Raw genomic sequence first — 18576 nt, forward strand, 5'->3', positions numbered from 1 at the left:
CTTCAGCCATAACTGCTCATTTCCAAATACTGCTTTTTATAGCCTAGGAAGGTTCATTGTTGACTGTCCCAAGTTAGGTGGATGTTACCTAGTGCAACCCTTTGAAGCCAAGGGTCAAACCAGAAGTACCTTTCTTAAGAAAAAACTGAATCACTTGGCATGAACTACAACCTTTTCTTTTCTTTTTTTTCTGTTGGTTGTGGGGCTGGAACTCAGGGCCTGGGCTCTGTCCCTGAGCTCTTTTGCTCAAGGCTAATGCTCTACAACTTTGAGTCACAACACCGCTTCCAGTTTTCTGGTGGTTAATTGGAGATAAAAGTCTCATGGGACATGGTACTGTGGCTCAAGTGGTAGAGTGCTAGCCTTGAGCTGAAGAGCTGAGGGATAGCGCCCAGGCCCAGAGTTCAAGCCCTATGACCAAAAAAAAAAAAAAAAAAAAGAAAGTCTCATGGCCTTTCCTGTCTGGGCTGGCTTTGAACCACAATCCTCAGATCTCAGCCTCCTGAGTAGCTAGGATGACAGGTGTGAGCCACTGGTGCCTAGCTAGCTATAGACTTTTAGAAAAGTAAACCTTCTCATTGAAAACAGAAAATTGATGAGAAAGGTTGAGTTGAGAGGGATAAAGACAGTTAACATATAATTGAGAAAACGTGTATACATTATAGAAATACCCAAAGGAAAAAATATGAGTTACCTGAGGATATAATATATATAATATACAATATATTAAATATTCACAGTATATATAATACACACATGAATAATAGTTTTAACCAAGTCACAAAGCAATAAAGGAAAATTTCCTTTAAATTCAAAATATATGAAAAGATCTATCAAAAACTTGGGAGAGGAAAAGATTCTTCATCAAATCACTTGTTTCTCTGATTACCTTGGAAGGGCAGATATTAATTTATGAGGCCAATTACCAGTTTGTGGACCACACAGACAAACAGATGAGCAACTACAGTGAAGATTAACAAGTAGTGTTAAGTTCTGACTCTTTTACTCAAACCTTATTCCTTAGTGCAGAAGAAAGAAAGTGATGGGATTTTATTTTATTAGTGCAACTATCTACCTAGAATACAGTCAACTTAATTGACCACAAAAAGAATTACATTTATTGAAGACAAATAAACACTGTAATCCAGGAAAACATAGACTCAAGCAATCCTGAAAATGTGCTCTAAGGTTTTACAACATGGTGGTTGTATTTATAGCTTTAAACTGCAAAGGGGGTGGCAATTAGATCATCTGTTACACAGGAATTATGAGTAGTTCTGGAAGAAATTAAGTTGTTTTGTTTGTAAGGGATTGGGTGCAGTCGCTGCCTCTGGGCAGCTTGTGGGAAGTGATCTCTTGTATGAAAGGTCAGTGGAGGAGAAAAAGGTCAGCTGGATGCTGGTGGCTCAGGCCTGTAATCTTAGCTATAGGAAGCTGAGTTCTGGAGGATGGATCATGGTTCAAAGCCAGGCTGGGCAGAAAACTCTGTGAGAATTCATCTCCAAAATAACCAGTAAACAGCCAGGCTGGAAGTGTCACTCAGTACAGTGCCAGCTCAGCAAACCCAAACCTCCAGTCCCTAAAAGAATGTCTTTGGCAGGCCACTGTTAATCAGACCTCAAACAAATCCACAATTGAACCTTTGACGTGTGGGCTACAGATCCTTTCTGCTTAGATGCAGGTTGAGACCTATGAGACCATTTTTTTTCTTTTTGCCAGTACTAGAATTTGAACTCAGAGCCTCATACTTTCTCAGCTTGTGTGGTAGTCTACCACTTGAACCGTGCTCCTAGCACAGCATTTTGGAGATAAAAGTCTTACAGACTTTTGATCTATAAGTCTAGTGCTCTTGTGGTCTTTTCTACCAGGACTTGGTTCAAATACATCTTAAGTGCCCCTCACAAATGCTAGTCCATTCTGTGATGTGACTCAATATTATCCAAAATATAAGGTATGCCACAAGTCTCTCTCCTCTCCTGCACACTTCTTAGCAGAATTGGCAAAATGTAACCTATTTGCATAGAAATAGGTCCAGGGATGTCAAAAGTTGGAATCGCCTTTGATATTATGGAGGAAATGTGTTAATCCATTTATTAACTTTAAAACAGAAGCAAAGCATACATATGTAACACCCATAAAGGAAATAAAAATGAGCAGGAATAGAATACATAGTGTACTTTAAAAAATAAAAACAATTTTTATGTCAAAAGCTTTAGATAAAAAAAATAGCCTTTCATTTTCATGTCTACTACACAGAAATATTGTCCCCTCCTCCCCCGCCACGTCTTCATCTGAGCTATTTTCAGATATAGTAATAAAAAAAGGGAGGTCTACGCTGTTCTGCATACTGATTGTCAGTATGTAAAATTCACTAACTGCCACAAAGGTCCTGGCAGTTTAACCCTCTCCTCTTTCTTTCTAGCATTATTTATAAAAAACCATCTGCTAGCTTTGCAAGCCGTTTATATCTAGCAGAATAATAAGGTATATGGAGCTTTTGTTCGACACAATTTCCTTTCACGAATTGTGTTAACATGTACAGGCTCACCTATTACGTTCCAGACACATCGGTGAAGTTTATTTGAAAAACCTCTGGGCTATAAGCCATTAGAGGATTCATGACTTGATTAATCAAGACCATTCGTGGCCATTACAGCCTGCAAGAGGCTAGTTCACAGTGTAGAAAGAAAAAAAAAATGTATGTTTCTTAGTCTTAATTTTGTAGGCAAAACAGCTTGAGAAATAATACTCAGTGGATAAAAAGAATTCTTCCTTCCAAACTAAATGAGGTGACTGATTTTGCTAGGTTTCTACAGAAGAGAAAATCTCAGCATTTTCTCATTGTTTGCAAGCATCATTTTATTACAAGGATTCCATTAACTAATGTTAATAATCCTATGATCAGTTTTTAATAGGTTTTCATTTAAGGTACACCGCACTCTCTCTGTCTCTGTTTCTGTCTCTCTCTCTTTCTCTCTAAAGTCTCTTTCTCTCTCAAACTCTCTGTCTTACACACACACACACACACACACACATACACACACACACATATACACACACAAGCCAGGCATGTAATCCTAGCTATGCTAGTGGCATGAATAGGATTATGGACCAGGCTAGCCTTGGACAGAAATGTGAGACCCTATTTTTAAAAAGAACTAAAGCAAAAAGGGGTTGGAGGCATGGCTCTAATGGTAGACCACCTGCCTAGCAAGTGCAAGGTCCTGAGTTCAAATCCCAGTAACTATCAAACAACGAACAATAGGGAATAACAAAAATACATGAATGGTATACTTCTCCCCCAAGAGGGAAGCATGCCACAAGATTTGAAGCATGAGCAGGAAGCATCTTTTGAGCTATTCCAGGTTAGGAACAAGGTGCCACGCTTTGCAAATTGCAGCCTTCTGGGGATGCCTGCTTTCCAAATTCCGCTTTCAACCAGCCTAGCATTTGTCAAATCACCTCTTTTATTAACTTGTTGACAGGAGTTAACTTGTCAGCTTCTAAAATGGCTGTGGTCTCTCTCCGAAGTTCCTTGATGGAAATTTGAAAGGTGTGAGTTCCTCCCTTTCACAATGCATCTCGTCAAGAGCCCTGACTTACTCCCCCTCCTGCAGAAAAATTTCACCTGCTGGAACCTGGACTAGTGGTAACTGGTCCATCATAACTGCTGCACAGAAATCAAAGGACAAAGAAGGAGATGGCCACTGACAAATAAAAAGTTCACCAGCTGGGTGCTGGTGACTCACGCCTGTAATCCTAGCTATTTCAGGAGGCTGAGATCTGAAGATCATGGGTTCAAAGCCAGCCCAGGCAGAAAATTCTTTATTGTCAATGAACCACAACTAGCCAGAAGTAGCATTGTGGCTCAAGTGACAGAGTGCTAGCCTTGAGCAAAAGAAGCTCAGGGATGGCGCCCCACGCCCTGAGTTCAAGTCCTAGGACTGGTGTGCGCACACACACACACACACACACACACACACACACACACACACACACACACACACACACACACACACACACACACACACACACACACACACACACACACACACACACACAAAGTTGAAAGGAGACAGTGTAACTCAGTATCAGTGTGGAAATGTTAATTGTCTTGTAGGCAGTGATCCCAACCATCGCTTCACTTTATCAGAGGGAAGAACTTTCGAAATATCCACATGGTGACGCCACACATGATGTTCCCCTGGTGCCAAGGACACAGAGGAACAAGGAACAGAGTGGCCTCCTCCGGATCAATGGCCAGGAAAACACAATGAATGCTCACAATGCACCCCACAGAACATCTTTGAAGAGCCACCCCTCAGCATCTTACTGGACACGCCTACCAGCTCCTCCTGCTTCACCTGCATTCCTGTCAGTATCAAGTTCTGTCAGCTCTTCCTAAACACCAGATTCACTGCCTTCTCTCATGCGGCCACATCTCTCCTATAACCTCACAGCCCCTTCTCTGCTATTGTTTTCTAGCCCCTGACTCGGAGGCTCCAAAAGCCCCAGGTCACTGTGGAAGTCACCCATGGTTGTGCATGAAAAGAAACATTCTGATAAGTTCTTGAGCTCTTCACTGCTCTCCTTGGGATAGGTAAATTAATCGGTCAGAAAAAGAACTTTTTTTCTTTTCTTTTTTCTTTTCTTTTCAGTGCTGGTCCTGGGACTTGAACTCAGGGACTGGGTGATGTCCCTGAGTATTTTTGTGCTCAAGATTAATGCTCTACCACTGTAGCCACAGCTCTACTTCTGGCTTTTTGGTGGCTAATTGGAGATAAGAATCTCAAAGACTTTCCGGCCCAGGTTGTCTCTGACAGGAACTGCAATCCTCAAAACTCAGCTTCCTGAGTAGCTAAGATCACAGGCATGAACCACTGGCACCCAGCTCAGAAGAAATTTTATAAGGACCTTAAGTTTGTCTTTTGGGGCAGCAGTGGGGTTTTGATCTCAGGCCCTCCCCCTGAACCAGTCCTTTTTGCTTTAGTTATTTGTCAGATAGAGTCTAGAGTTTTAGGCCTGACTCATATTATAGTCCTGCCTCTGACATGGCTGGAATTACAGGTAAGAATCACTACTGCTGAATTGTTTGTTGAAGTATGGTCTTGATAACTTTTTGCCAGGGCTAATTTCAAACTGTGATCCTCCGATCCTTTGTCTCAGAAGTAGCTGGGATTACAGGCATAAGCCACAGCACAGAACTCCTAACATTTTAAAGTCAAGTCACAGGTATTGTTTTTGCGACTCAGAGTTTGAATTAATGTGTTGTTTAGCTAACAGTTCTTGCTTTTTAGCTAGTGAGAATGATGAAGAACTAAGGTAGCTATTATGAGAGAATGAGAGGAGAGAAAATGAAAATTGAGGGAATGTCAACATTCCACTCCTTCCCAAGGGGGAAAGTAGGGGAAGTCCTAGAGGGTCAGACCTCATCCGCCAGAAGCTCATGTCAAGTAGTAGGACCCTCCATCCTAGAAGCATCCAATGGGGTAGAGCCCCTTGAAAGAGGATTCAGTGATCGCATAGCTTTTATAGGATTTTCAATGTCAATGTAACTGTATAGCAGGTGACAGTGCTCCACAGTACATCAAAAAGAATGGTTTTCCTCAGAAGTAGGATGCTTTTTATAAGGACCTTCAATTTGTGTTTTGGGGAAGCAATGGGGTTTGATCTCAGGTCCTTCCCTTGAACCAGCCCTTTTGCTTTAGTTAGTTTTCAGATAGAGTTAGTTTTCAGATAGGATGTTAATGATGGAGATAAGAATACATATAGCACAAATGAAGAAATGCTCGACCTCTCTAGCCATAAAAGAAATGCAAATCAAGACAACACTGAGATTCCACGTCACCCCAGCTAGAATGGCTATAGTCAAGAAATCTAGTAACAACAGATGCTAGAGGGGATGTGGCCAAAAGGGAACCCCCCCTGCATTGTTGGTGGGAGTGTAAACTTGTTCAACCACTCTGGAAAGCAGTATGGAGGTTCCTCAAAAGACTCCACATAGAGCTCCCCTATGACCCAGCAATCCCACTTTTGGGCATTTACACAAATGTTTACAAACAAGACCACACTAAAGCTACCAGCACAACTATTTTTATTGCATCATTATTTACTATAGCTAAGATATGGAACCAACCCAGATGCTCCTCAATAGATGAATGGATCAAGAATGGAATTCTATGCCTCCATCAGAAAGAATGACATTGCCCCATTTGTTAGGAAATGGAAAGGCTTGGAAAAAAATCTATTAAGTGAAGTAAGCCAGGCCCAAAGAAAGTCCCATGGTTTCCCTTATTTGCAATATCTAGTAATGTCTGAGTCAAGCAAAAAAGGTCAGATAAGGTGATGTTAGAGAAATGAACCCTAAGATATGTATTCAAATGTTTTTTTTCTTTCATGCGATTGTTTCTAACACATTTATAAGATTATTTCTTTGTTGCTTTGTATGTCTCTTCCCCACAGTATAACCCCTGCTTTCACTGTATTTGTTGTCGGTATAATTTGTGGAGGGGAAGGGGAAAAACAAATCGTAAATAAGGATACAGGTGGACCCATTGCAACAATGAGATGTCGTTATGTCGAAAACGAACTTTACAACTTTGGAGGGGAGGAGGATTGGGTCGGGGGGTGGGGGGAGGATGGGAAGGGATGGGAAGGGGAAACAAAGGAGGAGGCTACAATGCTTGATAAGAAATGTACTCACTATGTTGTCCATGTAATTGTAACCCCTCTGTACAGTATTTTCACAATAAAAATTAGAAAATCCATTAAAAAAAAGACTCTAATAGAGCTCCCCTATGACCCAGAAATCCCACTTTTGGGCATTTACCCAAAATGATCACAAACAACGTCATACCAAAGCTACCAGCACAACCATGTTTATTGCAGCATTATTTACCATAGCTAAGATATGGAACCAACCCAGATGCCCCTCAGTGGATGAATGGATCAAGAAAATGTGATGTGTGTGTGTGTGTGTGTGTGTGTGTGTGTGTGTGTACACACACACACACACACACACACAAACGATGGAATTCTATACCTCTGCCAGAAAGAATGACATTGCCTCTTTTGTTAGGAAATGGAAAGACTTGGAAAAAAATTATACTTAGTGAAGTAAGCTAGGTCCCAAGGTTTCCCTTGTTTGCAGTGACTAGTACATGTCTAGGACAAGCAGAGAATGTCAAAGGCCATGTACATACGACCACATGAGATAATGTTAAGCAAAATATACCCCAAGAGAGGGACACAGAGCTCTTCTTTTTATCTTTTTTTCCTTTCTTTTTTCTTTCTTTCTTTTTCTTTCTTTCTTTCTTTCTTTTTTTTTCTTTCTTTCTTTCCTTCCTTCTTTCTTTCCTTCTTTCTTGCTAGTTTTTAATGTATTTTGTTTCTCTTGTATGTTCTTCCCTCAGGGTATAACCGCGGTTTTCACTGGATTTGATGCCTGTGTTCTGCATCTTGTGTATACATTTTTGTAATTTGGGGAGGGGAAGGGATATTGCAGAACGCTTAAATGGGGATGCAGGCTGACCCATTGTGATGATGAGATGTACAGGATACTATATTGAAAACGAACGTTACAATGTCGGGGGGAGGGGGCTGGGATGAATTGGGGAGGCAGGGAGGAAAGTGATGGTAGGGGGAAAATAAAGGAAGCGGTAACAATGCTCACTATGAATTGTAACTGTAACCCCTCTGTACAACATTTTTATCATAAAAAATTACAATAAAAAAGAATACATATATCAAACCTTGTGTGATGTACCCCATACCAGTAACTGAGCAGAGAAGTGGGAAGACCAGCCCAGGATCAAATTCAAAAAGCCAGAGGTCATAGGTCTTGATAGAGGACCTGGGTTCAATCCACAGCACCACACACACACACACACACACACACACACACACACACACACACACACACACACACACACACACACACACACACACACACACACACACACACACACACACACACACACACACACACACACACACACACACACACACAACACATGAGATACATCACATAATTAATGTTTAAAATGTCTCCCTCACTACCTTTCAAATAACTATTTCAACCAAAGCAACAAATTCTCCTTTACCCAGAATCCCAATCACATTTAAATAGAAATCATTCAAAAAATGAAAAATAGTAATTAATTACTTAATAATGACTCTAAGGTCCTACAAAATCTATAAGCACACAGATTAATCTTTCTAGATAAAATTGAAGTTAATAACACTTTCATATGCAATGTATTCTAATTCTCTGTAAATTATAAATTAATCTGCAATACATTTTAAAAAACCTGTTAAGTAGAATAACCAAGAGTAGTTCCTTGAATTCAAGATCAATCAGAGCCTGTTTATGTATTTTTCTGTACACTACCATATGCAGAAGGGCTTTTAAAAGACACCCAACAAACTGAACACCATGGAGTTTTGCCTTTAGTAGCAAAACCATTACAGATCTATCTCAAGATGGCAATAATTACCAAGAGAAACAAAATGAACAATAATCTGTTAGCTAGCAATTATATTTTCACACATTTTCATGCACTACACTCATTTCTAAAGCTGAGCTATATTTGCATTTTAAACAAAAGGTTAAATTGGTAATAATCACTTATTGCTATACGGGCTGTGAAACAATACCCCTCTTCCATATTTATTCTTTTTTAAGACTTGTATATATTGCAGTGTTGGCTAAAGTAAGTCAAAACCATGCTTCAAGTTGTTCTAATCTATAAGGACCTGCCATTGATATTTAGTTGTTGTGTGTGGTGCTGAGGATTGCCAGGGCTTGGACCACACTGGGCAAGCTCTCTATCACTGAGCTAAACCTGCATCTAGGCCAATTTCATGGTCACTGTCCTACATTAGGTTCCTCTGGACAGTAACAGAACCACAGCTGGCCAGTTACAAGTAGAGGTTCTGTGGGTCACTTAATTCTGCCTTGCTGGCCCAGCACAAATTCAATGAGAACTGTGTTACGAGTGATGGACATCTTTCTGATTCAAACACAAAGAAAAGAAAGCAAGAGACTCCTAACAGAATGTGACCTTTAGCCATCCTCTAGTTCTTCTCAATTATGGTCAGGATGTGAAATCCTTAAACAGTGGTATTAAACATGGAAAGAGATTAACATCTGACTATGGAATTTGTTTTTTCTTTCCGAGTCTTTCTGTAGATGTTTAAAACTAGACTAGATTTCAGGCTGAGGGGTCAGTGAAGCATTGAGATAAATGACTGTATTGGGAATGAGAAGCTGGAAAGTAGAGAAATAATGACAGAAAATAGAACAGCAGAAATGGATGGGAGGGGAAGCATTCCTGCTAACCCTAACGTGTGCAGGAAGAAAGGCAAAAGAGGCAGGATCACTTAGATGCTGGGGGAGTTTCCCAGAAGTTCCTTCACCTCAAATGAGGATCAGAGAACATTTGATGCTATGATGTTAAGCTATTTGACTCCTTCCCTTTTTTCCTGCCTTTTCTTCTTTATCTTCCAAAGTAATCATCCCAGTGGAAAGACACCTTCTAAATCAGGATGACACATTCCTAGTATTCTCTACTGATTTTATAAATAAACAGCTTCACAATTTTGTTCATAACACTTGCAATTCTTTGCATTCACAGAAGAATAAAAAATGTTCAGCTCTTAATGTGTCTGGTGAATTTCCTTAAGTGTCATGAATATTCAACTAACTTAATACCTTAAAAATTCTCTAAAGAAAATCAGTTAAAATGCCCTTGAAAAATGTCAAGTAAAAACACTCTACAAGAAAAACCAAAGAATTACCACATGTAGTTTCTAATAAAACATTTTTTTTAAGTAAAGTGTCTTAACTGCCACCAAAGGGACAATGTTGCATTATTTTTTTCAAAATATTTTTTTACAAATACCATAAAAATCAGCTTGCTGTTTTGGGGGGAAAAGTCACATATTACTTACTACTTGTATGTTTCAGAGCGAATATATTCGAAGACATGGGAGACGCCAAGCTGGAACTGGTCAGCAATTGGGGTTACCCAGGGATTGTTCTCTGCTTTGAAGACTTGCTTCTGACCAGTTAAATCCAAGTTTCCTGAAAAGAAAGAGATGAAGAAGCTGAAGATCATCTCATCCAATGCAAATCAGTTATAAGAAACCATGTTTAGTAACCACAGCATGGCCCTAAGGATCCTGTGGGTTATTGGATTTAAAAAAATGTACTCCAATTCATCACTGATCCATATGCAATGTTAGCAATAACAGCCTGGTTTAAGAAAGACCAAATAAAGGAAGAGAAAAGAGTAAAAGAAGGGGGAGTGAGGATGACTGACAGGGAGAAACAGGGTAGAAGGGAGAAGAGGAAAAGAAGAGAGAGAGGAAGGGAGGAAAATGGAGGAAGGGAGGATAGAGGGGTAAAGGAAGGGAAAAGCAAGAGATGGAGAGGAAGTGAGAAAGGGAGAGAGTGTAAAGGAAAGAAGGGAGGGAGGGAAAAGGAACTAAGGGGTGAAGAGAGGAAGGAAGAAGGAAGGGAGAGAGAAAAGGAAGGGGAGGGGAGGGGAAAAGAAAGGGACAAAGAAAAAAGGAGAGTGAGAAAAAAGGAAAGGAAGAGAAGAGAGGAGAGGAGAAGAGAGGAGAGGAGATGAGAGGGGAGGGGAGGGGAAGGGAGGGGTAAATCTGGAAAGTATTCTTGCCAAGAATTTTTCAAGGTATTTGCTAGATTAAAACATTCTTTCAAGACGAAGGGACATGATATATTAAAAACCTCTAAATTCCTATTTTGACAATGTCAAGGCATACTTCTACCTCTGCTGGTGGATCTCAGTCCAATCTGATCACGTCAAGCAACGTGGAACGTGAGTGAAGTAATATAGGAATGTTACCCAGGTAACATTAGTATGGTATGACTCAAGTAACAAAAGCACACCTCAGAATCACCCCAACAAGATTCCCATTAACATGGCAAGGATTACAGGAATGTTTGTAACAGCTCCAGTCAATTTACAAATGGCCTTTCAAAATCATTCCCTCATATAATTCGCCAACAATCCTCAAGGAGAGTTGCGAGCCCCACTTTATAGGCGAAGAAATGGAAAGAGGGAAGTCCTACGTACACGATCAGAGAATGTCCGTGTGGGAACAGGAATCTGCCTGCAACCTTGCTTTCTTGCTATACGTAAAGCAATGGGGTTCTGTGTCCATCTGAATCAATAAAGATGGTTTACTGAAGATGGTGTAAGAGTCATTATTTCATTAGGCCACGCTATTTCTTTTTCCTTTCTGGTGTGTTCAAAAGCAGACATGGAAATCTGTGAAGGAACTTCCTGTAATGTGCTTGTCTGTGAAAGACAGCCAGGTACAGAAGTTGAATAGCAGAGATGTATATGGCTTTACCTACAATGGAGTCCCAAAGCCTTTCCCTAAAGTCCTTTTGCACAACACCACTTTCAGACTTCCAGTCCACGGTGCAGGGCTGTTTCATGTAGACATGTAGCAATTATTCTTCCCATGACATGTTTGTGCTGTTTTGAGGTACTAGAGGCTATTTTCATCATAACTGATGGCCAGGATTGTGAAAATGGATTCTAAAATGCGAATACCTCACCATGCCAATCACTTCCAGACTGACCCGAGTGCTGGATATAAAGAATAAAGAAAATATTTTACTAGGAAGTTGATGTAATATTTCTTCTTCAAAGAATGGAATCTTTTGCTGGGCGCTGGTGGCTCACGCCTGTAATCCTAGCTACTCGGGAGGCTGAGATCTGAGGATCGCGGTTCAAAGCCAGCTCGGGCAGGAAAGACCGTGAGACTCCTATCTCCAATAAACCACCAGAAAACCGGAAGTGGCGCTGTAGCTCAAGTGGTAGAGCGCTCGCCTTGAGCTGAAGAGCTGAGGGACAGCACCCAGGCCCAGAGTTCAAGCCCCACGACGGACAAAAAAAAAAAAAAAAAAAAGAATGGAATCTTTTTAAATCTGTCTTCTCTGGTATGTGGACTTGCAATTGTTAGAAACAGGGAGAAAGAAATGTGATTATAATTTCATTTAATGCTTTGAGGTAAAACAGACATTACTAAATAGTAAGACAATAATTCATCCTAATCTTTGCATAGAAACTAAAGATTTGCTGATACTAAGTGCAAAAGTAGGTGGACATGTTTCTCTCTAAGATTGTCAATATTGTCAATTTCCTCAACTTATTGATTAAGCCTCATTAGTCAGATATTAAGTCACTAAGAACATTAATGAGCTTGCAATAGCTATGTGCCTATGATCATATAAAATAATGCTTATTGAAATGAACACCAAGAAATTAAAACAAGAGGTTTTTTATTTACTTTTTCTGTTTTTTCTTCTTTTTCTGTGTGTCCCCTTTTGTTGCTGCCTTTCATTTCTGCACCTTTTGTCTTGTATGTAAGTTTACCTGATTTAAGGAGGGCTTAGGGAAACCCAGAAATGGTAGGACAAAAGGGTGAACTAATTCACAGTGATGCTACATGCTACGTTGAAAATGAGATATAGAACTTGTGGAGAAAGGGGGTGAGAATGGAAAAAACTGTGAGAAAACGAAGGAAGAGGTGACAGTGTTCAAAAAGAAATGTACTCACTGACTGACCTATGTAACTATAACCCTTCTGTATATCACCTTGACAAAAATAAATAAATAAAATCAAGAAAACTTGATGAGCTTGATTCTCTACACCACAACTCAGAAAGCTGCCTGGGCTAAATGAAAGCCCACGGAGCTACACATATTCTGTGTGGTGGAGCATCCAATCTTACTGCGATTGATTCTGACAGCAGAAAGCTGCCATTGATACTTCAGGTTTTAACCTTGACCTACCCCATTGCTTACATTTTCATTCTGCTAAAATCCTTTATTTGTTTTTCTGTAGTAGTGGGGTTTGTACTCATGGTTTTACATTTGAGCCTTGCCTCCAGCCCTTTTTTTGCCTTACCTATTTTTCCAGATAGGGTCTTGTGCTTTTACCTGGATGGCCTCCTAGCCATGAGGTCTCCCATGGTGCTGGGATAACAGGTGCATTAATCAACCAGGAGACTCAGCCAGGAGGAAGGAGGAGTCTGCCCTGGGGGCGGACCTCATGCTGTGCACACCAGCCATGGCTGGCTTGTTTATTGACATGGGGTCCTCCTGATCTCCACCTCTTGAGTGGCTGGGATGACAGGAGTAAGCCACCACGCCCTGTTGCCATTGTCTATAATTCTTATTTCCTCTTAGGATCGAGCGTGTGGCACTCTTGTGTCTTCACATTCCCTCACTTCTTTTTCTCCAATTTCCTGAGAACAATACACATTTCTAGAGAGAAGCCCCCTACTTAAAGGCAAGTCTGTATTCCTGCTACCAATAATTTTTCGTGTACAATGTATACCTTGTCCATGGTTCTGAGGATGCATGGTGACTAAGGGAAGGACTATACCAGGCAACAGTCACCATGGTGCAACTACTCATTAATAAGCTGAGGATGGAGGTGCTAGCCTGAGCAGACCTCTATCCAAACAGTCACCTAGAACTAAAACAAAAGAAAACAAAAAGCAGCCCAAAGTGTCATAAATGTTAATAGGGAGGTCTCATGGAGGCAACAAATAGGAGGGTGAACGGTGAGGGAAAGAGGGGTGGTAAAGCACATCATAGTAAACCACCATCTGCACAAAGAGAAATATCACTACAAAATACCTTTGTGCAGTTGTTGTACTAATAATTTTTTAAACAAAGAATCCATGCTTATGTATAAGTATCTTCCTATCTGAAATCCCACCACTGACTCCACATGCAATTCACTATGCAACAAATAGCAGGGAAAGCATCCCAAAGGAAGGATGAGAAGGAGGAGGAGGAAGAGAGATGAGGAAGGGGAATAGAGAAGAGGAGAGGAGGTAAAGAAGAAGAAGGAAGGAGGAGAAGAAATAAACATAGCTGGGCACTGGTAGCTTATGCCTGTAATCCTAGCTACTCAGAAGGGCTGACACATGAGGATTGCAGTTCAAAGCCCATCCAGTCAGGAAAGTCTGTGAGACTCTTATCTCCAATTAACCACCAGAAAACCAGAAGTGGCACTGAGGCTCAAAGTGATAAGAGCTCTAGCTTTGAGCTGAAGAGCTCAGCATATAGCCCCAAGCGTTCAAGCCCCACAACCAACAAAAAAAAAAAAAAAAAAGAAAGAAAGAAAAGAAAAGAAAAGAAAAAAGAAAAAAAAGAATAAAAAGAATTGAAATGAAAGGCATAAACTGTCCACTTATGGAATCAGCATGTAAAGTATTTCCCAAGCAAAGGGGACCACCTCCCCACCCCCATAAGTGGCTATTTTGCTCTAAATCCTTTTTCTCTTCATCTCCAATATTGTTTATCCTGCTGAGAAATACACTGTGAATTTCTAGTTGGTGGAATTCTGTTCTGTTGCACAAGTGTTTGAGAATTTTCCTTCATTCATGCATTACCATGAATAAACTCAACTTCATTGAGTTAACATGTGTGTTTAGACAAGAGTTGTGAGAACATGATTTCTATTTTTGTTTTAACTTTGTGGTGAAGAGCAGGAAGAAGAAGGTAGCTATATTTGGAACACAGATCACATATTACTGCCTTTCCCCAGTAATGTAAAAGTGCAAGTACTATATGAGCTCAACAGCTTCCAATCGACCATCATTGAACTTCAGGCATGGGTACATATTTCCGCAGGAAAGAGGATCCTGCATTCTACCACTAACAACCTCCAAGCCAACTACGGCATGTTACCTTCTTAACAGCTCCTTACTAAGCCTGCAGGCTTTCTAATGGTAATCCTCTGGGGGGGGGGGGGAGATGCATGAACGTCATGGTCATATGCTTCACAATCGCCACACATGGCAGACAGACCTAAGAGATTCACTCCAAGGATCGTCTGCCATGCCCTTCTGACTGATGCCTGCAGACCCCTAGAGAACTGTCAGTCCCAAGTGATGTCTCTATTTAGTGCTGTCAGTGAAGACTGGAGAGGCCCAGAGGATCACTAATGAACTGCTGCTAAGTGAAGCACACAGGAGATGCTGGATGCGAGCTAGACACCCTTCCTTGCTAGGGGCCAGGGCTGGGGTGGGGAGGCAGTGGGGGGGGGGGGTGGAAAGACTGTCTTCCACTGATGTCAGAAAGGACCATGAAACAAAAACAGAAAGGACCATGAACATCTGTACGCTATACTGGAGGTGGATGGGGGGGGGGGGGGTTGGTTATCTTATGCCTACCTCATTCATTTATTTTTAGGACCAGTACTATTATATTGAATTCACAGGTGTTTTCATAGAAGCTCCAGAAACTAGAGCTCCTAAAGAAAAGTATGATTCAAGTTCACTGGGGGAGGGGAGAAAACAATAGCTCCCTCTTCAATGCTTTTTGCTCTTAAAAAACAAAAACAAAAAAAAACAAAGATCTAAGAAAATCACATTAGGAAACAGTTCCCTCAGATGGACACCGTGCATGAGCCTCAGTGAGCAAGGCCTCTCTCACAATGATGATGGAGGCTTGGCATGACCGGATGTACTCCTTTTGCCTTTCAATTGAATGCCACCGCTTCTGCTTCTGAGGAGCTCTAATCCTCCCAGCAAGTTATCTGTCTCCCAGGTTCTCTTACCTCACTCTGAGCTAGCCCGGCGTGAGGCAATTTCAGAAGAGGGTTAATATAATTAGAGTAAAGCTTGGCCATTATACTGTGTGAAAAGATGACACCCGTCTCCTATTGGCCTACCAACAAGTTCCCATCGTCTGAGCAAAGCTCTTCTGTCAGCTGTCTGGGGTGGGTTCCCTCTTAAGTAATAACATGCAGGAAGCATCTCATCTTGCTGTCAGTCAGCCCGCAATCACCCCCAATGCCGCACGCTTCAGTGCGTCCAGTGAGGAGCTCTCTCTCACCCAGCCCCTTTATTAGAAGGCTGAGCAGCGCTCCGGTGGTGTTCTAACAAGGATCAGGCAGCAGGATTAAGCACTGTGACAAAGAGGATCTAATAAGCTCCAGAGTGGGGCATCCACAGACACGCTGGCTGGCTCCCAGACATGGGCTCACTTTGCTCACTCCTCAGTTGGGAGGTGCAGGCCACAGGGGAAGCCAGGCAGCACCGTGATTAGCGGTGACCCTCTGACCGATGCTGCTATGAAGATCATATATCACTCACAGGCTTATTCTGCAATTGCAAATTGGATTTTCCATTTTATTACCTGCAACAGGACCACATATGCTCCTTTCTCAAGCTTCCAGTACAGCAGGGCTTGGCCGTACGATGGTAATTGTGTAAACACTAAATCAGGCAAAACAATCATTCTCCTTTGCTGGTTATAAATGTGATTGAATGCAATAGGCAACAGAGGCCCCATTAATAAGCACACTCATTTTCACTTATGGAAATTGGTTGTTGCCGTAATCACACTGGAAGAATTCTTCCTGAGTATCGAGAAAGCCTGAAACATGTGGTCTGGAGGATCATTTATCACACAGTAAGAAATTGGTGGGGATCTGGGCAAATTTTTCACGTCATCACAGCAGCCTTTCCTCCCTTCCTAATTTCAAAATCATGCCACAGAGAGCATTTAAATGAATGCACTCTAAAAGCCAGGCTCTTGTACGCATTCATAAAAATCCAAGACCATGGTCTAACAAGGTAAAACTAGAAAATCATGGCAAGCTGGGTAGTCTATCATTAGGATACCAGATTTGCCCAAACTTGGGTAATTGATTTGCTTATGAAAGCATCTAGATGGGGCATGGTGACAGCTGAAAGATCACCTCTGCTCCACGGTGATCCCCAGACGCAAGCTAAGCACAAATGCTTCCTACACAATCTAAAAGCTGAGTTTAGGGCAGATACATAGAAGGAGATAGTCTGTCTTTACATAAATCTCTGTAAGTTTTATTACAATGAGCTATGTTGCTAATTACAAAAAATGTGTGATTAGAGATAATGGCTAACCATGGAAAGTTCCTATTTTTCATTTCTTTCTTATTGAATGGAAAATGATGATAAGGCCTATAAAAGGAGGTTTATATTGCCATGTTAAATATTTGCTAATAATTAAACACTGGGTACTACCAGAATGTTCATTACCAGGTGATAAGCAGGATAATGCATGCAAAAACTAAACTATGCAATGCGACTCAGTTATAAAAACAGGCATCTGTGTGTGTATACAAGAAGAGATGATGCTGTATCTTTAATAAAAAAAAAAAAAAACTAAGGGCATACTAAGTTTACCACAACCCAGTTATTTAAACAAACCAAAATTGTGTGTGTGTGTGTGTGAATATACAGCAATTGCTATATACAGAATATAGAGTGATCTATTTGTGTGGTTTTCTCAAAGAAGAAAAATTAAGATGAAGCAAGGATTTTAGCCAGCAGAACAAAGGGTCAATTTTCCCTTTCAAGAGTTCCATGCTGTCACAAGCAAGGATAATTTTCATAATTAAAAAAGATTACAAGATTAAGGTATATTGCAAGAGTAGGTGTCAAATTCCAAATACCCAGTGCACATTAATTGGTAGAAAGAAAGGAGTGTCTTCTATTTAAAATGCCATGACCCTATTTCAGTGACCGCCATACTAGTGGCCCATTCTCTTCTGTCTGCGTTATAGATGACAGAATATCAAGCCCTAAATAGATTGAGAATCGCAGACTGGGGTTCCTTCTGCTGTGTATCATGAGTGTAATCAACGTATGCTGAAATGTCTCCTGACAGCTCTCAATTTCATCCTGCAGGGATAGCAAGGCCACATTGTCGCACTGGCAATTGTCTACTTAGCCTTTCTGGCAATCCATTTTTAAAATTGACATTTGGTGCATATTGTGCATATGATGCATTGCTGTTGGGGATGTATAAGAAATAGTTACTTTTCTGAACTCATGAGGGGACAGGGAGTTGAGTACAATTTAAGTTTTAAGAAAAGGATTAAAAACAAAAACCACACCATCCAGCCAAATGGCTCTTATAAAAGCAGCACCTGATTTATATGTGTGCTGGTGAGAATAGGTATAGAAGTTTTCTTCCCAATAAAGAAAAATAGCATTTGACATTGTTTCCATCATGATGCTCTTCTTCGGCCATTTGCTCTTTGTGGTCCAAGGTAGGATGGGATGGAAAGAGCTCTCAGTCATTTATGAATATGATTAGCGAGAAACTGGAGCAGTAAGAAACCCAACGTTCATCACCAACACAGTGGCTTTATTCTGCAAGTGGATATAAGGGTTAATGAATAATTCATGTTGAAAAATTGGCACTTTTTTAGGATTTCCCTCTCGTTTTTCTAAATGTGAGAGGCAATTTCATTTTTTGCTTGCCAGATTGTCCTCTTATTGTTCATGTCTTGTCAGGTGGTATGGGACAAAGTCCAATGGTACTGGCTCCTCATAGTATATGCTGTTCTTTGAGTTAGTGACCAGGAGGCTGGGCGCAAATCCTGTGCTTTGCTGGCCTTGTTTCCTCATCTGCCAAAGGAAGACAATGGACAGGATGTGGGTTGAAGCCAAAGAAAGTAAACAAAATGGTTCTATGAACCGGAAAGCCCAATGCAAATAGAAAAATGTTATTTGTGTTATTATTGTAA

General features: G+C 40.8%; 1 protein-coding gene across 1 annotated transcript in view; it reads right to left on the reverse strand.

Annotated features, from left to right (window-relative positions):
- The window catches only part of Rsu1 (Ras suppressor protein 1), a 165605-nt gene that overhangs the window by 72178 nt on the left and 74851 nt on the right, over positions 1–18576 (reverse strand). Inside the window, exon 8 of the mRNA XM_069990435.1 lies at positions 9952–10084. Coding sequence (XP_069846536.1) covers positions 9952–10084 — 133 coding nt within the window. The remainder of the gene's footprint in view (positions 1–9951; positions 10085–18576) is intronic.

Source organism: Dipodomys merriami, unplaced genomic scaffold, assembly GCF_024711535.1.
Source record: "Dipodomys merriami isolate MVZ:Mamm:240054 unplaced genomic scaffold, mDipMer1.0.p SCAF_4, whole genome shotgun sequence".
Taxonomy (NCBI): Eukaryota; Metazoa; Chordata; class Mammalia; order Rodentia; family Heteromyidae; genus Dipodomys; species Dipodomys merriami.